Raw genomic sequence first — 21833 nt, forward strand, 5'->3', positions numbered from 1 at the left:
CACAGGATTCTACCCACACCTGCCTGTCCTTTCCCCATAGTCAGACTAAATGGTACAAGGCCAGCTCATCACCAGAAATTGGCCTAACAATTGAGCACTCTCTTCTCTCCACACTAGCAGGCAAAGCTACTCTTCACTTTGTCTGCTCTTTTTCCTGAGCCAGACCTGGGGTGTTACTGCTCTCTTTCTGAGGCAGAACTCAACTCCTTCTTCTCTTCTGTTCCTTCCAACATCTCATCCCCCTTCTTGAAAGTGATTGGATGCTGGAGTAGCATTCATATGGGCTCATCTAAGTGACTGATTTTTCCTTCAGGGGCAGGGTTGACACACCATGCATTCTTAGATGAATTTTTGCACATATACCTTGTGATTCAATTTCCTCACTAAAAGAGGCAAAAGATCTTCAACACAGATTTTATATAATCCATGCATATTCTATAGTTTACTTATCAGTTTGGAATTTGAAAACCGTTTGAGTTCCATGATTTCAAATTTTAGGGAGATGTGCTAGAACAAATCCATGCAATATTTCAGATTCGCAGAATAGTATGGCTTCATTGGAATGCTGTCTACATGTACAGGTTGAAAAAAAATCAAGGATAGATGGCCTTCTGTGGGGAAGCCTTGTAGAACCATATACACCTCAGTGTAATCTGCACATAGGTTCTTTGCATTCTAGTTCTGAAAATTCTGCATGTAGAAAGATGCCCTGCCACACTGTGGTATTCACAATAAATATGAATTTACTGACAAGCTGCTATCTCCCTTCAGCACCAGACATAAATTCATATTTTAGTTGTGTGATTGTCTGCCAAACATTTTCCAAATCAAACATTTCCCATTTATTGTGTTGCAACATTTTCCAACTCCATTTAGAAAAATTTGATAAAAGAATAAACGCAAAATGTGGTAAACGCAGAGTAAACACAAAATTTGGTGTTGATTTCTTATACAGATTATCATTTTTATGTACACAGGCTAACCATGAAAAATGTCTGAGAACTTTGTTCATGAGAATTAGGCTACCACAATTAACTTATAAAAATTATGTTACAAAAATACATTCAAGGGACCCTAAGGTATTTCTATTATTTATTAGGAAGCCAAAAATATAATGGTGTATTTGTTTTACAAGGAGATAGTTAACCAGAAAAATGAATGACCACATTAGATAATATTGGTCCACTGTGAACTCAAATCATCAGTAACTGTTAGAGCTCCTGGAGGTACCACGGGAAAAGATGCAATATTTAATTGCTGGTTAAGGAATTTTTAAAAAATATTTCAGAATAAACTGTAAAATATCTTTTCCCCATCTTGAACAACTGAAATGTAAATATTTCTCTCATGCACTCAGATATTGTTCAACGTTTACAGGGCTGCATATAACATGGGTGAACAGCAAACATACAAATTGTTCATTAAACATCAGGTGCAAGACAACTGAAAAATATTTGATAAGCACTGACTTGGAGAGAAAGACATCTTGTTGAATTCATAGTAAACAGGAACCCGTTTGTGTACAGCTGTTTCTAATACAGTCCAGCTTTATACCAAACTTCTACTATTAATGTCATCAGTGATGCTAATCTTAATTTTTTTTAATTTAAAGCTTTTTCCCTATTTTTCCTTCCTTGAATTTGGTAGTGTTCATAATTAGAATAATGCTCACATAATTTTAGCTGTGATATTGATTTGGTTTTACTATGCCCTTCTTTGTCTTCTATTGAATTTTTAAAATGCACATCTTGTCAATATTTTGTAACTGTTTTTAAAAAAAGGTTTTTAAACATCAAATTTGCTCTTAAACAGAAGTCTTTTAGCCATGCATGTTAAAAATCTCAATTGAAATTCATAATACAATCCACATGAAAGAATATGGAAAATCTACAAACATGACTATTAATAAATGAAATATTACAAATTAATGCACCTCTCTTCTATAACAGAAAATATGGAACTTGTCATAATTTTTTATTGTCCAGTGGGTAATTAAGGTGTAGAATACTTTTTTGGTTTCCCAGAGTCTTTTATTCCGTTGTAGTTTTACTGCAGACATATTCCAGATTTTTTTTCACAACTGTTACTGTACAAACAGAATACTGAAGGCCATTGCTATACAGCACACAGCAACATAAGGGCTCTTCCGTTCACCTGAAGAAAGACACAAAACTGAATTACTGCCTAACTTTTGGTACAGAAGCAAGCATACGTTTCAGAAATAAAAAAATAAATAAAACATAAAGTAGGGGGATGAGAGGAAAGAAGTCTATGAAAAATACAAGCTGTGTCACATGGGCACTCTATTCCCTAAATGCAGGCTACTCCTTGCACAGGACAGCACTATTTGCTGTCTTTGGCTCCCAACCAATACTCATAGCCATTCTTTACCTCAAGCATGATAAATGATGTAGCACACAACTGTGGTTGAATATGCTTTTTCTGGTAACATTTTTAAAATAGCTTTCTTTCAAGTTGAAAAAAGGCCTCACTGCACAAGCTATGTAAAGGAAATAAAGAGGCTACAGCTTCTGGATTGGTCATGTGTTTCACTCAATATGCATATGCTTATCTTCTTACACATGCTGGCTGCCAATTTAAGAAATCTTTCCATAGCAACGATCATTTCAGTTATGCTTCCCATAAGTAAGGTCATGACAATTGCATTACAAGACATTGTCATCATCTGGCACACATTTAATTAAACTACAAATAGCTGTGTGAATTAATGTCTGCAATTTCACATGTGTTTAAAATTAATGTTGAGGAAGTCCACCTCCTGAACTTTTACAGTTTTCATATGGGTTGTACTTTTTTTGATCTTAATTTTCAAAAGAGACATCTATCATCTATTAGAATTAAATATCTGTTAGAACTACTTTGTAAATAGACAGCTGCTTGTCTGTTTTGAAGCAGTAACATACAAAAGGCAGCTTAAACATAAGAGGCAAAGTTGCCTGCTACATTGATGCTGATGGGCACTCATTTTTATAGAAAGTGAACAATATCTAAAATTGTTCAAATGAAACAATCACAAGCACATTTTGATTACATGGAGCTACAACAAAAAATAAGCTTTGATCCTCACAATGGATTTCTCGCTGTTTATTGCAGTCATAACACAACAATTTATAACTTGCCACATCTTTGAAATAAAGGTAACTTTAACGGGAGAAGAATCTAGCATGATGTATTGTTGAAGGCTTTCACAGCTGGAATCCACTGGCTATTGTGGGTTTTCCAGGCTGTGGTCTGGTAGTTTTTACTCTTAAGCTTTTACTCGTATCTACAGGTGGCATCTTCAGAAACACATCATGATAAAATATGTTTCTGTCTGTTGCACAATGTGGACGGATTGTGTTCTATCTGCCTCACAGGGGAGTGAGGCACATTTGTATGAGGACGGATAGAGTTCATTTATATGTGTCCTGGTGGGTTTCAAATGCAGTTGCAAATGTGATTGCAAGTGAAACAGCAAATGCAACAGCAAATACAACAGCAATGAACTCCACCCAAACACAGACAAATGTGGCTAACTTCCTGTCAGGTGGACAAAACATATACCCCACCACACAATCGCTCCACACTGTGCCATGGAGAGAAAAACATTTTACCTTGACATGCCTCTGAAGATACCAGCCACAGATGTGGGTAAAATCTTCCACACAGCCTGGAAAACCAATAGCCACCTAGTGTGAATCACTACTATTAAAATGCATTAAGTTTCATCTTGCCTTTTCTCCAAAGAGATCAAAGCAGCATACAGGGTTCTCCTCCCATCTATTTATTCTTACAACAATAGATTTGACCAGGGCCATTTCCACATGGCCCAAAAACGACGGCCTGGGGGCGGTAAAAACGCCGCCCCCAGGCCGCCGTTCGCACAGGCGGCGCTGCTGCAACGCAGCAGCGCCGACCTGACTGCGCTTCCTTCCCCCCAGGGCGGCGTCAGTGGCGCGGTGCAAACCGCGCCGCCGGGAAGACGCTGTCTCCCTTCTCCGCCCCACTCACGATGTCTCCGTGCGTGCCTGCTGGCCCGTGGAAGCCCGCCCACACTGTCCTCCGACCTCCAGGGGTCGGAGGGCAGCGTATGGGCTTCCACGCCAGCAGGCGTCGTGAACGGCGCCATCAAGTGGGGCGGAGAAGCGGCGGCTCCGTCGCGGAGCCGCCTCTCCTCGGGGCTCCTGCTTGGCCTGCTTGCAACGCTTGTGCGAACAGGCACTTACGCCGCAGAACTCTTTGGCGGCGCTATGGCGGCTACGTAAGGAAACAGCCCAAGACAGTGACAGACACAAAATCACCCAGTAATTTCATGGCTGAGTGAGGATCTGAAACCAAGTCCAAGTCTGACACGACAACCATACCGCATTGTTTCAGATGTATCACATTTCTTACTCTGTCTACTGTGTTTATACTTTGTTTTTTCTCCAGAGACCTCAGAATGACACCCATGTAGTCCTCCCACTTTAAACTTGCAACAGACCTGTTAGGATGGTTATTCTAAGAGCCAATGTATTGTCTAAAGCCAGGAATTGTGAAAATTTGTACTTGATAACAGAATGTTACATATAGAATTTTTACTCTTATCTGTAGTGGAATAGATACTGACCTCTTCCACCTTCATACACTATCCCTCTAAGGCTGAAAGTTCAGGGTTTGGGATAAGTGTGAGATGGGACTGGTGCAGGGGGGAAGGCTGCAGTGGGGAAGAGGAAATTGCCCCTCCTTCTTAAAGAAGCAAAAGATACTCCATTTTATATTGGTAAAATATTTCTGAATATTGGTAAAATATTTTTGAATTCATCAATGAGCAACATCTAGGGCTTTTTAAAATACTGGTACCATTTGTGGGATTCTCCCAAGTTTTGATAGACAAACTGGTGTAAATCAGCACAACCTTATATATGAGAACTTTAACACTGCCCCTTCCCCTGCAAAAAACAACAACACCCAAACAGAAAAAGGACTGGTAAAACCAGTAACATTTCACTAAGAAGTGTTTGGCTTTGATTAACAATGCAGAGTCAATGAAAAAAGCTCTGCAATGTTTTAAATGTTTAAGAATAATACTGCTGAGATCTCACATTTTCATCAAATACATTAACTATAAAATTGTATACTTTTGAAAAGTGGACAACACATACACTCTTAACATATACTTACCGATCCTGGCACACTTCCAGAATATACCCAGTAATCTGAAAAGTTATTACAAGAAACATGGCAATCATTTTTTGGATTTGAGATACAATTCAAATAAAGATTTACTGGTTGTTACTAAGGCCGTTTCCGCACGGGCGAAATATGACGTCGTGGAAACGGTAAAAGAACCGCCATATAGCGAAAGCGTTTCAGAACGCCAGCAGCGGCGAGTCTTGCTGATTCCAGCGCCCGTCAGCGGGAAGCGCTTAAACCGTAGCTGGAAGGCGCCGTGATTCGAAAACGCTTTAAACCACTCTTTTTCCTCCTGGCAGGCGATTTCGACGCTTTTCGTCGCGGCATAACAGCCGCAAAGAGCCGTCTTCAAAATGGCGACTGCCAGACGGCCAAGCTGGGTCACCTTTTCCCCCCCCACACACACACGTTTGTCCCTGGTGCTTCCCTGCATGGCCAAGCACCTTTCCCAGACCCATGCACTGGGACTGACAGTAGCTGGGAGGGGAGGCACTGACAGATGGGGGACGGGCAGGACATCAGGGCAGTCACGTTGTCCATCGCACTGCTGCGTGGGCATGACGTCGGGCCTGCACGGCTTCATAAAGTGCGCAGGCGCAACGTCAGCGAGCGCCGCTTCGCATGGCGCTTCAGTCGCGAACCGTCACATTTCTGCGGGCTGCGCGGGACGCCCGCAGCTCGCCTTCGTCTGTGTGAACGCTTTTACCATTATCGTCGCCAATTTGCGGCGAATCATCGTCGTCGCTGCTTTGGCGTCGCAAGGAAGCGGCCTAAGATCCAAACAGCTATTTTAGGTGCGCCCAATGGAACTATTTTTCTTTGAATGGAACCCTCCCCTCCCCACCCCATGTTACATTAGAAATTTTTCTGAATATCCTAAGTTACAAAAGCAGTTTGTTGCATAATATGGGGTGGAAAGAATCTATTATTTGAGGAGCACAAACTCTAAAGCTCCTTTGGGCATGTAAAGCCACCTGCATGCTTTTTGAAACATGTCTTTGTTCATAAAGATGAAATGGTCATTCCAGTGCTGTCAATCAGCACATAAATTCCTCTTTGGATGTGGTATCGTGAATGCAAAAAACCTGTCCCAATAGAAAACATATTTTCACACAGAGAATTATCAAGGAAAACTTAAGCAGGTTATGCTCTGCATTTAGCAAGGCAAAGATACTAGCTTGGATCCTGTGCAGTTCCCTGATTCAATAGGCTCTGCCAACAGTAAAAGTAGAGGATTTCTTGTTTTAGAGAAATGGGCAGAATGGATATACAGGATTCAATGTGCAAAATGGCAGAACTCCACTCAGTACTGAGTATAAGATAGCAAAACAGGTTCATACTTATGCAAAATGACAAGCCTACCCGCCCACATGAGAAAACACTAGTATATGTCCCTATGACAGGTCTAATTCAACTAAGAATCATTCAGTAGGAGGGGAAACTATGTACCTTAAAAGCACAAACTTAATGATTTGAAAACCATGATTATGCAGTTTATGTAATGAATGTTTCACAAGAATGGGTATAGATTTTACTAACTGAAGCCACCACAGGACACAATTCAATATTTACTGCCTAGGTATAGGCATTGCTCTCTTTTGGTTATTAGTGTTTGAATCTTCTCAAGCACTGCTTTTTTACCTTGTACAACAGAAAAATAAATTAACTTCTGTTTTAGCGCTCTGCGAGGCAAAATTCCATGGCTGCTTGTAAGCACAGACAATGTCTTCTTTTTATAAAGATGAGGAAAATCTCTTGGACTGAGCAGTGACTGAAATGTATGCTATCAATTACAAAAAAAGTTTATTGCAAAGATCATGTATTAATGATCACATCAGAAAAAGAAGAAAATACATATGGATGCAATAAGCTGTTTACATATATTCTCAAAAAAAACATACTACACATTAACATACCCAGTTTGATTGTTATCCAGTAATTTGGGAGCCAAGGATCTTATGTATGCACAGGTACATATAAGGAGCAAGATTACTGTGAGTAGACTCTGAAAATTGAAGATTGCAGACTACAAGGAAAAAAAGATTAACAAAACAGGAGTTATGGCCGAACTTTCACAAATTCTTCCTGCCCTACTCATTAGCAATCCATTCCTTACAAGCGAAAAGAGTAATGGGATTTTTACAGGCTTATTGCATCTTTACATTATGTGGAGTGTTCTCCATTATTTTCCAACAAAGAACTGGATTCTAGAAGATGGCTCCTTTCCCAAAAAATGGGAATAGATCCTATAAATTACCAGGTGCAAGAGGTTTGCAGAGGCAGATGATCAGAGGGTTCACTTTCTCTTTCCCAAAGCAGTCCTATAACCCCTGAAAAGCCAATACTGATGGTCAAAGACTCACAAATTGCACAGAAGGTTGCATTGTGGTGGGGAAGTCGTGGAAAATTCTACTCTTTCTTGAACAAGGGAAGGAAAATCTATTGTGGTTTAACTTGCAAAAGTGGTGTTTTACCTTTTCCTATAAGAGTGAGGGTTCTTTTAATAAAAAAAGATGTACTTTTTAGCAGCTTTGGGATGGGGGCTAAACAGAGAACCACCTCTGCTCCTATCTTCAGTTTCACCTTTTCAGAAGTACAGCCTTGTCAGTGGTTCCATTTCTTGGTTATAATCAAATGTGACATAATGTAGAATGGGACACAGTCTATCAACTGGTTTTAAGGCAGCTGCAGCACTTAATTTAGCAGAGATACACACTTGTAGGCAGACTGACCTACACTGAAAGTAAAACAAAATTACTCTAGCACAAAAAAAGTTGTGTGTGTGTAGTTAGAATGCAAATGATGTAAGCAAAAGCTACCATGGATATTTTTAGATGGGAAGGTGGCATACAAATGCACTATCTAAAAATAACAGCAGAAATCCATGATCTCATTTTAAATATCTCCATCCTGGCCACTGAAGGAATATGGAACTTGCTTTGTGTAGCAAAGGGAAGGTTATATTCTTATCTGCAAATGTCCATGCCAAATTACAGATCACTGTCAAAACAAGTAAACTTCTAAAATTAATTTGTAAGACAACATAATGATCCGCTATTCAGATGTATCAGAAGCAGTTTTGGTTCTATGTTCGCCCTGTTAGATCACCCCAAGTTATATTACTGAAACATTATGCCAGGTCAGTGCCTTGTTCTTTCTGATTCCTGTATGCTCCCATATAGCCTTATCGATGGAATGACACCCAACTGACAAATGGACTTTATTAAAACAGCAGGTATCAATGACAGTAAATTTGTAGTATTGTATAACTAGGGATATTATCCTATCCATAGTATCCTACGCTCTGTAACTGACGTTAGCCTTGACATTCTGTAAAACAGATCAAATACCAGGTTATAACACCAGTTCCCTTAGCTGATGTATCAGTGTAATATAGTAATGAGCAGAAAATCTATATTCTGGCCTTTCTCCAAGGAGCTCAAGGTGCTAAGACATATTTATGCACTGCATTTCATTCCAACAACTTTGCAAGATGGGCCTGTCACTAGAACCTTTTTCAGTAATTGCTTTTGATGCTTCTACTGTGTGTACCAAGAGTGTGTACCACTATCATCCTAATTGCCTAACAGGCAATTGTCATTTTGTGTAAACAAGACAACTCATGCATTTTTAAGCTTCATTATGTGTTCCTGATAATTGAACACAGTATTCATTCCCAATACAGGAGGTTGGAGTATCAAAAATGTAACAGCTGAAAGAACTTCACTCTTATCTAACCTAAGGCCACACAGAGAGTCCACAGCTAAGCAGCATTAAGCACTAATTTTCTCTGGCCCAATATTGGGTCTAGACCCTATCTCATTGCCATGTAATCATACAGGGGGGAGGGGAAGCCTAAACTCAATCTGAAAAACAAATTAGGAGCCAAAAAAGTTAAGTCTAAAAACTATCTGTTGATATTTATAAAATATATATCTTACTGCAATGTGCTATATCCGAAATAATTAAACGCTAAGCATAAAAATCTCAACAGAAAATATACATTCATATCTGAGAACACATACAATGCCACAATATAAAAAAACATATTACAAACAGCCACAAAACGTCCACTTTAATAATCAACTGTATAATATTTCAGGATGTAACACATAAAACACCCCAAAATACCTGAATGCGTTGTGATCCAATTGATCTTCTTCAGAGGTCATTAAACAACCCACACATACATAGAACTATTCACAATTCATACAGTCTTATTTACAGCCCAGCATGTTTAAAAGCGTTCCTACAAAAAATGGGAGCACCATTTGCTGTATTTTTGTAAGTAAATATACCTATCCCTTTGATTGTAAAATTTTAAATTGAAAGATTTGAATCTATTTTTTAAAATATGTTGTCGTTTGCTATTTATTAGGTCTCCCTAGTGGTATTCTATTAAAAAGTTTCCTGATTGATAGAAACCGGTAAGAGTCAAAATATGCTAAAGGATGACAGGGAGATTGCAGAGAATCTGAATGAATTCTTTGCATCTGTCTTCACCCAAGAGGAGGTGAGGAAAATTCCGGCACTTGAACCAAGCTTCTTAGGAGGCGAATCCAAGGAACTAGTGAAGATAGTGGTAGACAAGGAAGAAGTTCTGGCAGTCATTGATAAACTAAATGCTACCAAATCCCCTGGCCCAGATTGCATTCACCCAAGAGTTCTTAAAGAGCTCGAGCATGGAATTGCGGATCTTTTCACTTTAATATGCAACTTATCCCTGAAATCAGCCTCTATCCGTAAAGATTGGAAGATGGCCAATGTCACATCAATCTTTAAGAAAGGATCTAGGGGGGACCCAGGAAATTACAGTCCAGTTTGACATCTGTTCTGGTAAATTAGTCAAATCTATCATTAAAGATAAAATTACAAAACATGTAGAAAAGCAAGACCTGCTGAGGAAAAGTCAGAATGGCTTTTTCAAAGGAAAGTCCTGTCTTACAAACTTACTAGAGTTCTTTGAGGGTGTAAACAGGCATGTAGATAAGGGGGAACCAGTGGACACTGTCTACTTGGATTTCCAAGAGACTTTTGACAAAGTTCCTCACCAGAGACTATTGAGAAAACTCAGCAATCAAGGAATAATTGGGGAAGTCCTCCTATGGATTCAGAACTGGTTGAGAAACAGGAAGCAAAGGGTGGGTATAAATGGGAAATTCTCACAATGGAGAGATGTAGGGAGTTGTGTCCCCCAAGGATCTGTTTTGGGACCAGTGCTCTTTAACCTATTCATAAATGACCTGGAAGTAGGGGTGGGTAGCGTGGTGGCCAAGTTTGTAGGGTGGCAAGAACCACAAAGGATTGCGAAGAGCTCCAAGCGGACCTTGATAAATTAGGTGAGTGGGCTCAGAAATGGCAAATGCAGTTCAATGTAGCAAAAACGTAGCAAAAGTGATGCACATGGGGCAAAAAATCCAAACTTCACATACATGCTACAGGGACCAGTGCTATCAGTCACAGACCAGGAAAGGGATTTGGGCGTCTTAGTTGATAGTTCCATGGGAATGTCAACTCAATGCATGGCAGCTGTGAAAAAGGCAAACTCTATGCTGGGGATAATTAGGAAAGGAATTGAGAATAAAACTGCAAAGATTGTCATGCCCTTATATAAAGCAGTGGTACGACCGAACTTGGAGTACTATGTTCAGTTCTCTGAGGCTCCGCCACATCTCAAAAAAAGGGGATATCGAAGAGATAGGAAAAGTGCAGAGAATGGCAACGAGGATAATTGAAGGATTGGAGCACCTTCCTTATGAGGAGAGGCTGCAGCGTTTGGGACTCTTTAGTTTGGAGAGGAGACGTCTGAGGGGGGATATGATTGAAGTCTATAAAATTATGCATGGGGTAGAAAAGTTTACAGAGAGAAATTTTTCTCTCTTTCTCACAATACTAAAACCAGGGGGCATACATTGAAAATGCTGGGGGAAAGATAAAAGGAAACATTTCTTCACACAACATGTGATTGGTATTTGGAATATGCTGCCACAGGAGGTAGTGATGGCCATTAACCTGGATAGCTTTAAAAAGGGCTTGGACAGATTTATGGAGGAGAAGTTGATCTATGGCTACCAATCTTGATCCTCCTTGATTTGAGATTGCAAATGCCTTAGCAGACCAGGTGCTCGGGATCAGCAGCAGCAGAAGGCCATTGATTTCACATCCTGCATGTGAGCTCCCAAAGGCATCTGGTGGGCCACTGCGAGTAGCAGAATGCTGGACTAGATGGACTCTGGTCTGATCCAGCAGGCTCTTTCTTATGTTATAATATATATCATAGATATCTAGGAGAACACCATTTAATGCTTCTTTCTAAGTAATTAACCCTTTTATTTTGAAATCTTACACTGATATAGTTATGTGAAAGTATTATTTGTAATAGCTTGTAGGACCTCTTTTAACATACTGAGCTGTAAATAAGACTGTTTGGATTGTGAAGAGTTATATATATATATATATGTGTGTTGGTTGTTTTAATGACCTCTGAAAAAGATCCAATTGAATCGAAACATGACAAGTCTTTTCAGGTCTTTTGTGTGTTACATCCTGAAACAATGTGCAGTTTGATTATTAAAATTGAGGCTGTGCAGTTGTTTGTAATATATTTTATGATATTGTGGTATTGTATGTTCTAAGATATGAATGTACATTTTCGGTTGAGAGTTTTATGTATAGTGTTTTATTATTTAAAATATAACAGTGCAATTATATATATTCAATCTCACTGATTTAATACTGTGGGACTCAGGTTGTCATGAAAATAGAAACAGTTGACTCCATGGCTGTACTTTTGATAGGAGAACCAAAATTTAACCTCTGAATCACAGTTTCTTGCTCAGTCAAAAATGCACAGTTTGTTCATGCTTTAGGGCAAATGGACTAAAGAAACCCATTGCAATTTGAGGCCTTATGTTCTTAAAAACAACTTATCATTCATTTCAAACTGTCTACAAATATAATTTTGTACAATTTTACAAATTGTAACTGAATGAAGGACTGAACAGAAGAACAAACAAGAGCTATATGTCAAGAAGTCTGAAACATATGCTTATTATGTTACCAATACATAACACCATGATTACAACGCAAGCAATTAGGGAACATCAGTCCTGGGGACAAGCAAAAAGATACCTTAAAAACTGAAGAACACTAGATTAGGAAGTAGAGTATAAATTCATGGCCTACTGGGAGAATACGTCAGTGGAGGAGGAGGTCAGGCTGCGTAAGGCTTCCTATGAGACCTCTACCCCCAGGTGCTGCAGATGGGGGGAACAACATTTAGACATCAAAGCACAATTCTACTGAAAACAGAGGGTATCACAAAGACGCCTTTTCTGTTTTTGCCGGGAAAGACAAACAATTGGAGAAAGAGAGATGGAAAGCTAAAATATATATTCTATTTGCTTAAAAAAAAAAGAAAAAAAGACCAGGCCGCTATGACGTTCCCATGAAGACCGGAGGGGTGTAATAATCAGGAAGGAAGGCGGGGCAACACTGCACCCCGTGGAAGCCACCAGGACGGCCACCCACCCAGCCGCATGCGGAACTCTAAGCACAGGACCGGGGGTGGGGGGCAGTAAGAGAGAAACTGCCCCCCCCCCCCAGCTCTTACCATGGTTACCAGCAGCTGCCAGCCACGTCACATATCCGGCAGTAGAGGAGAGGACGGCGCCGTCAAACACTCAGCACATTACGTCCCCGTTCATTGGCTGAGAGGAGGGGCCTCCGGATTGGCCCAGGAGAAGTTCTATGTGGGGTGGGAAACGCCGCCTGATTAGAGGAGGCGGGCCCGAGTGTCGGAGGGACTTTGCGGGCTTATAATTGGTTAAAGGGTAGGAAGAGGGCGGGCAGAGCATTTGTTGTTGGAAGTCTTAAGGGACGATGCTCAGTGCGGTGTGAGGTAGGGAATTGGTTGCGTTGGAAAGCGGGGGCTGGGGGATGTACGGGTTAATGCTTGCTAGTGTGGGTTCCTTTGGTTTAAATAACAGGGGGTGAAGTAGTGGGGTGCTTCTGGGCCCTCCTGATATACACAGAGAGAAAGAAAATATCCATGCTTCATTCTGTTCACGTGAAGCTGAAGTTACTTTCGCTTTAACGTTGAGTGGCAGCTATGGAGTCATAAAAGCTGGCAGTGACTGCTGTTGGTGCAATGCCTCTGGGTATTTTTTCGAGGTAGACAAGTGCTTTTAGACTTAGGTAGATATGGAGATAACCCATAGAAGGACTGTTTTTAAAGTAGGTTTATTGTTAACTTGGAAGGAGTTCTATGGGGTGTCGCTCAACAAGTTTTCTGGCAATAGTAATTAATTTTATAAAAATGTTGAGTGAGTCCAACTCTGTAGTGAAACATTCCTAAGAATCACATGTTAATTTCTTCCGTTAATCATGAAGTAGCTTGGTTTAGTAATTAGGATTTGAAAAATCTCCGGGTCAGATGCATAGTGGGGAGCTACTGTAGTAGGTTGCATAGTGTGCTAGACTACGTCCAGGAACATTGGGGCTCACAGCCCACTTAACTGAACTCATTAGATGATTTTGATCAGTCACACTCAATCTAACCTAACCCTCAGGAGTGGTAGGATAAAGGAAGAGGGGAGAATTACCTGCTTATTGAGCTCCTTGGGTGATGAATGGGATAAAAAAGACATTGGTGAATAGGGCATTAAAAAAAATAAAAAATTGGAACACTACTCTCACATGCTGGTAGTTTAGATCCAAAGAACTTCGCTAGTACTCCAGGGAAAGGTGAACCACTCAATAAATGCCATGCAAGACATTGTATTACCTTAAGTTTTCTATAAATTTGCAAGCTTTGTGTATGCTGATTCATCCATAAACACTAAACCAGTACTTTAGATAAGGTGTGATTCTATTTTTCAGTCACATTTGTTTCCCAAAATATCTATAATACAATTACTGAATGTGGCTTTCAGTAAGTTCTAGATCTTGGTACAATCCAGTTGCAACTGCTGCTGCTGCTGGAGGGAGAAAAATTGGGTGGAGGAGCCTCTGTTATAGCAGGATCTAGACATAATGCAAGGACTGCTGTTGTACCACCTCCTGAATGTCTTTTGAAAAGCCCCCTTCTTTGTGGACTTGGTGTGTGTTTAGTGTTGTAGGACATAATTTTAAAATGAAGCACTGTTGAAACAAAACTCTGCTGAGATACATTTTAGTATAATGTATAAGTATATAAATCAAGATTATGATGTTTTTACACACTACACAATCTTATTGATTGTTTTTTTTTAAGTATAGAGGCCAGGACATGGACAATATACCACTCTAAACTTTCCCTTCTCACTTAGACACAGTGTGAAACAGACTTTTCTCTGTGATACACCTCTGAAGATGCCAGCCACAGATGCAGGCGAGATGTTAGGAACAAAATCAACCAGACCATGGCCACACAGCCCAGAAAACCCACCAGAACCAGTTGAATCCAGCCGTGAAAGCCTTCGACAATACAAGAAGGATGCAATTTGTAAAAACAATAGATAGCAAACAAAAACAAATGGTGCTGCAGAAAATGAAGCAGAATCTGGTTTTAGTAGCTTTGCCAGCCAGTAGTGAGTGTTCAGGTAGGCCATAACTGTGGAGCTACAACAGTACTTGTTCTGCAGGATGTATGACTTAAGGCTGCCTAAGAAGATGTTAATGAATACAGCTAATGTTTTTGGAGCTTTAATTGATTTGATTGAAGAGTGAACTCAGACATGGAAATCTACAACAGGGCTGTGATTGGAATAATTTTAATCTTATTGCTTGCCTTAAAGATTTAGTTATATGGTTGTACTCTGGTCAATTGAAGTGACTGAATTATATATAAAGACAATTTTACATGGAGTCCATTGCAGCAATTAATCTTTAGGAGACTATGGCCTGAAAGACAGTGATTTAGTCCTTGTATTTCAGGAATGGGTAATATCTAGGAAATCAGAAGTAACGAAACAATGAAGTGGTATAGATGTTATTTGATATAGGGAACCAGAGAGAGCCTTGTGAGGTTGGGCAGTAACAACCCATAACTACTTTCTGATTTTGCTATAGGAGGCAGGTCAGCAATTGCTTCAGAAAATACTTTCAACACCCAAGCCCCGTCTGGGGCTGCAACAAAAGCTGGTGGCCAGTCATCTGAAAACCTTTCAGAGATTGGGAAGAACCAAGAGTTTCATTTCTCTTGTTTATCTGTAGATGCCAGTCGCTGATTCCCAAAGTAGTCTGTTCCAAAGCTTAGTCTTAAGCCACATTGAAATTCATCTAGAAAATCCAGACCAACCTGGAATGCTTGAAGCTGACCTGTCATAACACACTTGACTAATCAAAGGTAAGGCAATGTAGAAGATCAGTCATTTTTTTGATCTCCTGTGCGAAGGAAAGGCTTTTTAGTAGATGGTACATCACTTCCAATGTTTTTGACATTGTTACCTTGTACAGAAAAGTGCTAACTACCCATTTTGCAAAGGCATGTAATATTTCCCAATTTTAATATGCACATGTGATTTAATGGATCACTGCAAGCATCCTCTCAATATGGTCAGTTAATTCCCAGACTTATGTGAACCAGTTAATTTCCAAACTTATAAAAAAACCCAGATGTCCCAAGTATAACTACTGATTAACAGCATCCCAGATGCAATGTGTGTGAGTAATTTTATCTAGGAAACAAAATCTTCTAAATGCTGTTGTAGCAGGTTGTCATTAGTTTGTAATAGTCTTCTGAAAAGTAATGAAGATGATGGTCTACTGATGTAGTGGTGGCAGGTTTGTTTCCACTGAAAGGTGCGGAACAAATCATCAAAATATTGTACTAGTATAACTTATTTGCACTGGGCCACAGAGAGTTGGTAAAAAACCTCACAATATGGATAGATAGGGGCATTGTTCTATAAGCCAGGGAGAGCCCCTGGTTTTCAGAGATCTTGAGAAACTATGGCTGATTCCTCACAGGGCAAATGTAATGGGTGCAGGATGCTTTATACAGGTCCTGCCCTCCAACGAGCCTGTCCTGGGTTTTTAAAAAATCGCTACATTAGCAATCCTTTTGAAAAATCCTCGGTTGAAGCCAGTGCCACCTGAATGGCCAGGCAGGAGGCACTTTATTTCCCTCCTTTTACTGCATCATCCATGGTCAGGGAGAATCCTCCTGCCATTGCTTGGCTGTTATGGGGAGGCCTCTTTTTCTTTTTAAAAATGTTGTGTTGTATCTGGGGATGCAGCTGTTGTTGGATGATTGGCATGACTGTGGGGGTTCATTCCTGAATGCCTGCGTAGCTATGCATGCATTGCAGGAATTTTTTTTTTTTAGAGAAGCGTCTCTGTGCAAAGGCACAAAAGCAACCCAGAATGTTTCCGTGGGCCTCATGTGGCACACATGTGAATAGGAAGGTTCCTTTATCACAATTGCAACCCATTATACATCTGCCGTGCGGAATCGACCTATGATAAGAGATCTCTAGCCACTGGGGATGGATCAGTAGTAGTTCTTTCTGCTGAGATACATATGTTAATCAGATAGTGATCTACCCATAATGAACAACATTCAGGGATCACTGTTTGTTATATTACACTCATGGGGTCATTATTTCCTGATGGGGTAAAACAAGCAAACAATATGGGAAGAAATAACATGTGGCCTTTAAAGGAATTCTCACATCCATATGTTCTGAAAAGAACATATTCTACCACATTTTGAGTGAGAACTGTATATTACTGCAATACTAGTTGAGCAAACACAGATATGAAGCTGTGCTTTGACACTGAGGATGAGCTCAAACATCAGCTTTACAACTGTAGTTGTAAATTCTTCCAAGCTTTTGGTTCAGCGCAGCAGTTTAATTCTTCAGTGCTTTGAAAGATTTTTTTGCTTTCCTTCATGAACTTATGTTTTTGTAACTATGATCTAATGTTCATGAGGTATATAAGAGATATAGGCAATACCTGAAATTTTAAAATATGTTTGTTTGCTAATTTTAATTACATGCCCTTCATAAGGCAAGAAATTCAGTTGATTTGGCTGGAGTTTGAATACATAGTTGAAAATTATTTAAAATGATCCAGCTATCCTGTGTTGCTGGGAAGAGAAGGGCTAAATTAAATCCTAACCAGCACACAGAGGAATACAGGTGGCAGGAAATTGATTATGGCTGCGAATTTGAGTTTTCAGAAAATGTTGGCTTCAGTTGCCTTCAACAAAGACCTTGGAGTCTATTTATCACAATGGAGAATTGAAGTTTATTGACTCCATCTTTGGGGAGAATGAGCTATAGTAACACTGAGTGCTGACAGAAGCATTTTTGTTAGGTCCATCATCTACTCAGAAATGAATAATGTACTTCCTTTATTGGGAAATAAAGTAAATGATATGCAAATAATAAATTCCTTTGAGTCATTTTGGCAAAATATATCAGCATGTTGGAAGCATATAGGTATATAGAATTGTATATTTATTAGCATTTACATCCTGCCTTTTCCCATCATGAAACTTAAACAGAAATGTCCATAAGTTGTCCACATGTGTAAGTTGATGATTGATTTTCATAATTGTCATGCTGAATTGTGCAGTTTCATGGCCAGTGTGATTTGAGTGTTGATTCTACCACTTCATTGTTATCCATTGTTATCCACTAATGATGCCTGGTTATTTACAAGAGTGGGAAGGAGATCCCAAATTACAGGTACAGCTTTGGAGATCCCAAATTAAAGGCCGGGAAAGCCCCAGGGAATGATTTTATATCTCCAGAGCTATTGAAAGTCAATATTGACTGGTGGGCCACAATTCTAGCTGAACTTTTCACCTATATTAACAATACAGGCTATATTCCAATAGATTGGAAAGAAGCCATAATAGTCCCCATATTTAAAAAATGTGATTACAGACCCAGCCAATTATAGACCGATCAGTCTACTTAATGTTATAACTAAGCTCTATACCAACTACCTGTGCACAAGGTTTCTGGCATGGCTTGAGGAAGAAAAGCTGTTAGGAGATGAACAAGCTTGTTTCCGAAAGGGATGATCAGCAATGGATCACTGCTTGATCTTAAACCATCTAATTCTAATTGACAAATGTGTCAGACTCCAAAGAGGCTTGCTATATGCGACCTTCATCGACAGCCTTTGATAATGTGCCACATGACCGTCTATGTGCCAAACTAGCAAACACTAATATTGACAAACGTTTATTGCACATAATAATCCAACCGCATGAGAACACCTCTTTGCGAGTAAGGGTGACACAAGATACCAGTACAAGAAGGGGATAAGGCAAAGATGTCTTCTAGCGCCACAACTATTCAACTTTTATGTTAACTCCTTCATAACGGACCTAAAGGACAAGGATGTCCATGCTCCTACACTTTCTCAGGGGAAAAAATTACCCATTTTTATGTATGCAGATGATATTGCTGCCCTTTCACTAACTAAAGTAGGGATCAAGAGAACCCTAAATGCAATAACCCAAAAATGTGCTGAGGAACACCTGATAATGTATTATTCTAAAACCAAAAGTATACATTTTATTGCCAGGTTCAAGAAGGAAAGATGGACGATCAAAGGGCACCCAATTGATCAGGTCAAATGCTTCAGAAACTAGGGGGCAATCTTCCACAGCTCATATCCAGTCCACAGTTCATATCCAGTCCCTTATCCAATTTGTTCAAAAGAGCGCCCAAGCGATATTGAGATTCTATCGCACCCAGGGGGAGGATATATTCCAGCTGCTGTTAAATTGTTCACAGCAAAATCTATTTAACAATTAACATACGGAGCTCAATTAGGTAATATATATAACTTTACGCCTCTGGAAAAAGTCATAACGACATTCCTTAGATCTCTAACACCCCAAAATGTATGCCCAACGTTGTACTGAGACATGAGGCAGGAATTGCTAAAGTGAAAACTATAGTCTGGAAAATGCCTCATTTTTTGCTCTGTATAGACCACTGAAATCTTGCATTGGTACAGTGATGGCTCTTTACATTCAACACATTACCACAGCTAAATACCAGTGGGCCTTTTCTAGAGCACAATTTGATTAATTTCTGTCATCCATTCTTATGGGCTGATTTAGGAAACCTCCATGGCATTTGAGGAAATGTGTTTGTAATTCTGGGGACGTGGATTCTGTGACACATATTTTGCTGCATTGCATGCTGCATAAAGCAGAAAGAGAGCTCTTTATTTTACCCCTACTTGTTCAGCATGGCTTCATAAAGGAAGATGGAGAGGTTCCTTTTTCTGAGCATGTTCACACAAGTTGTAGCCCACAGTTGACCAAATGCTCCTATGCCACTGAAAGTTCATATGTAGGTCATATTTAGCTCTGCTCATATGCAGCTCAACTGCCTGACTTTCCAGAAAAGAGGTTGCAATCAGCATGCAGAATAATGGAATAGTTGTTCAGTATGTCCACCACTGTTTTAGTTCCAGTGGAACATTGCTCTTAGCTACTGAGAAGAGAGCCAAGTTTGAAAAGCAGAAATGTAGTCTGTTTCAATTCTAGGGGACGGAGAGTAACTATAGGGTAGTTTCTTATTATTTTGTGATCCCTAGTAGCAGTTTCAATAGGGACATGGCTATGGATCCCCTTGGGGGAAAGGGATTTTCCCCCTTTCCAGTTTGACCTAAGAATAATTAAGTGCAGAGATGAGTAGCTGGTTGGGGTGGGGGTAAAGAACTTCCTTCTTAGAAGGTTGCCTTTACAGGTGCTCCCGAAGTTGCAGGAATCATTGTAGCATTTTAATTAATAAGGATGGTAACTACTGACAGTGCACATTTTAGGTAAGAAATTTGTCACATATAACTTAAAGTTTTTGTACTTGCTTGCAATACTGGGATTCCTAGTGACTGGAGGGTAGCTGTGCTTTTTTCAGCAAAAGGGTGTCTTTTGTGTAGCTACACTTGCAAAATTACCCCAATTTTCACTTGCTGTATCCTGATCAGTGTTGGAATTTTATAGTTGCAGCTTGCACTAGTTTTGCATGTTTTCCAATCCAACAACATTGTGTTGTTACATGGGCACTTCCTGCTCATCTGATTCTTGCCACAAGGAAATATCAGATAGGATTCACGTGCCATGTGGACAAGATCAGGCTGTAAATGTAATTGGGTCAGAACTCTAGTGCTTGTTCCTTCTATTTCTAAGTCCCGAAAGCATAATAACTGAGGTTTGAACACCTGCCACAGAAGCCCCCCCTCCATATCTGCAAGCCCAAAATGAAAACTGAAGTAGAAGTATCAATAGCACTTTGTAGATCATTGAAGGAACCCTAAGATTTGGCTTCTGTACTGTGTCTTGGTGCTGTCCAAAGTAGCATACAAAATCATTTGTCAGCTATTTTTAAAAAGTGCCTTGTTTATTCATCAGCAACTGTGTGCTGTCATTGTTCATCGAGCAGACTCCCGACTAATGACACGCCAGCCAACAGCTGATTCTTCCCCAGAAGGAAGCATTGCCTAATAAAGATCATAGATGCCAAGCTCTAAAGAGACAAAGCACTAAAGATGAGCAGCTCAATCGTCAACTGTCTGATGTTCTCAGTACAGCCAGTGATGTACAAATTTGGAGTGGGACTCTGCTCTTCCCACCTGCAAGTCAGCTTTTTTTCCCTAGCAGTTATATGGCAAGGTGTTGATATGTAGTATGACTCTTTGTGCCCGTAGGAGCAAAACACTAGCTTTTCTATTTGCTGTAATCAATCAGTTTCGCTAAAGCATTTCTTTGTATTAATCAAGGGACATAGAAGCTGAGTACTTTAGTTTTCCAGAGATTGAAAACATATTAAGAGTACAGAAGCAGCATTATTAAGTCTTTAAAAGCATTCCAAGATACCCCTCCATCTGGCTTTTACTGGCAGATGCTTATTATGGGATTAAAAATGGATCTGATTTAAATATCTTCAAAATGAAGTGATGCTAGTAAATATTTGATTTTACCAGTCAGTGTTGATTAAATAGTGATAGTGCAGTACAGGTTTTTTAAAAAGATGTAATTTATTCAGTTGGCTCTGAGTCGGTAACTCTCAATACATGTGAAGAATTTTAAATAAAATTACTGCTAATTGTTTTGTTCCCATTGTGGTCTCATACAAATGAATGATGTGTAATTTTTAAAGTAAACACTTCCGAGGAATTATCAAGCATATGAATGATCTGTTGGGTGTTTTATTAGAGAAAAATGGTATAAGCAGAGGAGGCTTGATAGGTTTTAGAGAATTAACATAATGTATAGATCAGTGGTGGCGAACCTTTGGCACTCCAGATGTTATGGACTACAATTCCCATCAGCCCCGTGGCCAATTGGCCATGCTGGCAGGGGCTGATGGGAATTGTAGTCCATAACATCTGGAGTGCCAAAGGTTCACCACCACGGGTATAGATGTCTATGTGGAGATACCTAGTATTGTGTTTTTCCATGGAACTTTTCAATGAAGGCAAAGTAATAAGAGGTAATCTGCCTTTGATGAAGGATATCACAATGTTTAACTGTTTGCTCTTGGGTTGCTTATGTCCATTTGGGGCCCAGAGTTCTCCTGGAATTTCATCTGATCTCCAAACCACAAAGATCAGTTCCCCTGGAGTAAATGGCAGCTTTGGAGGGCAGGCTCAATGGCATCATATCCCTGCTGAATCCCCTCTCCTCCACAAGCTCCATCCTC

General features: G+C 39.8%; 2 protein-coding genes across 4 annotated transcripts in view; one reads left to right on the top strand and one right to left on the bottom strand.

Annotated features, from left to right (window-relative positions):
• Positions 1-1079: 1079 nt before the first annotated feature.
• TMEM167A (transmembrane protein 167A) lies at positions 1080-12924 on the bottom strand. The gene is made up of 4 exons (XM_048503495.1): positions 12788-12924; positions 7092-7201; positions 5164-5198; positions 1080-2154 (listed from the first exon to the last, which is right to left on the bottom strand). The coding sequence occupies exons 1-4, from the start codon at positions 12788-12790 to the stop codon at positions 2084-2086; spliced, it is 219 nt and encodes a 72-aa protein (XP_048359452.1). The 5' UTR covers positions 12791-12924; the 3' UTR covers positions 1080-2083.
• Positions 12925-13012: 88 nt separating this feature from the next.
• Positions 13013-21833, top strand: part of XRCC4 (X-ray repair cross complementing 4) — a 138421-nt gene continuing 129600 nt past the window's right edge. Inside the window, exons 1-2 of one of the 3 annotated variants that reach the window (XM_048503765.1) lie at positions 13028-13075; positions 15370-15502. Coding sequence is in view for 1 of the 3 variants with exons in the window: in XM_048503763.1 (XP_048359720.1) it covers positions 13325-13347 (23 nt within the window). In the remaining 2 variants the exon portion in view is untranslated. Of the gene's footprint in view, positions 13076-13224; positions 13348-15369; positions 15503-21833 lie in introns of those variants that run through there. The other 2 variants (XM_048503764.1, XM_048503763.1) reach the window with 2 other exon arrangements.

Source organism: Sphaerodactylus townsendi, linkage group LG07 (assembly GCF_021028975.2).
Source record: "Sphaerodactylus townsendi isolate TG3544 linkage group LG07, MPM_Stown_v2.3, whole genome shotgun sequence".
Taxonomy (NCBI): Eukaryota; Metazoa; Chordata; class Lepidosauria; order Squamata; family Sphaerodactylidae; genus Sphaerodactylus; species Sphaerodactylus townsendi.

Coding starts and splice junctions, on each gene's coding strand:
- TMEM167A (XM_048503495.1), bottom strand. Junction 5,199..7,091: donor CTGGATAACAATCAAACTGG/GTATGTTAATGT, acceptor ATAACTTTTCAG/ATTACTGGGTATATTCTGGA. Junction 2,155..5,163: donor CTGGAAGTGTGCCAGGATCG/GTAAGTATATGT, acceptor GTCTTTCTTCAG/GTGAACGGAAGAGCCCTTAT.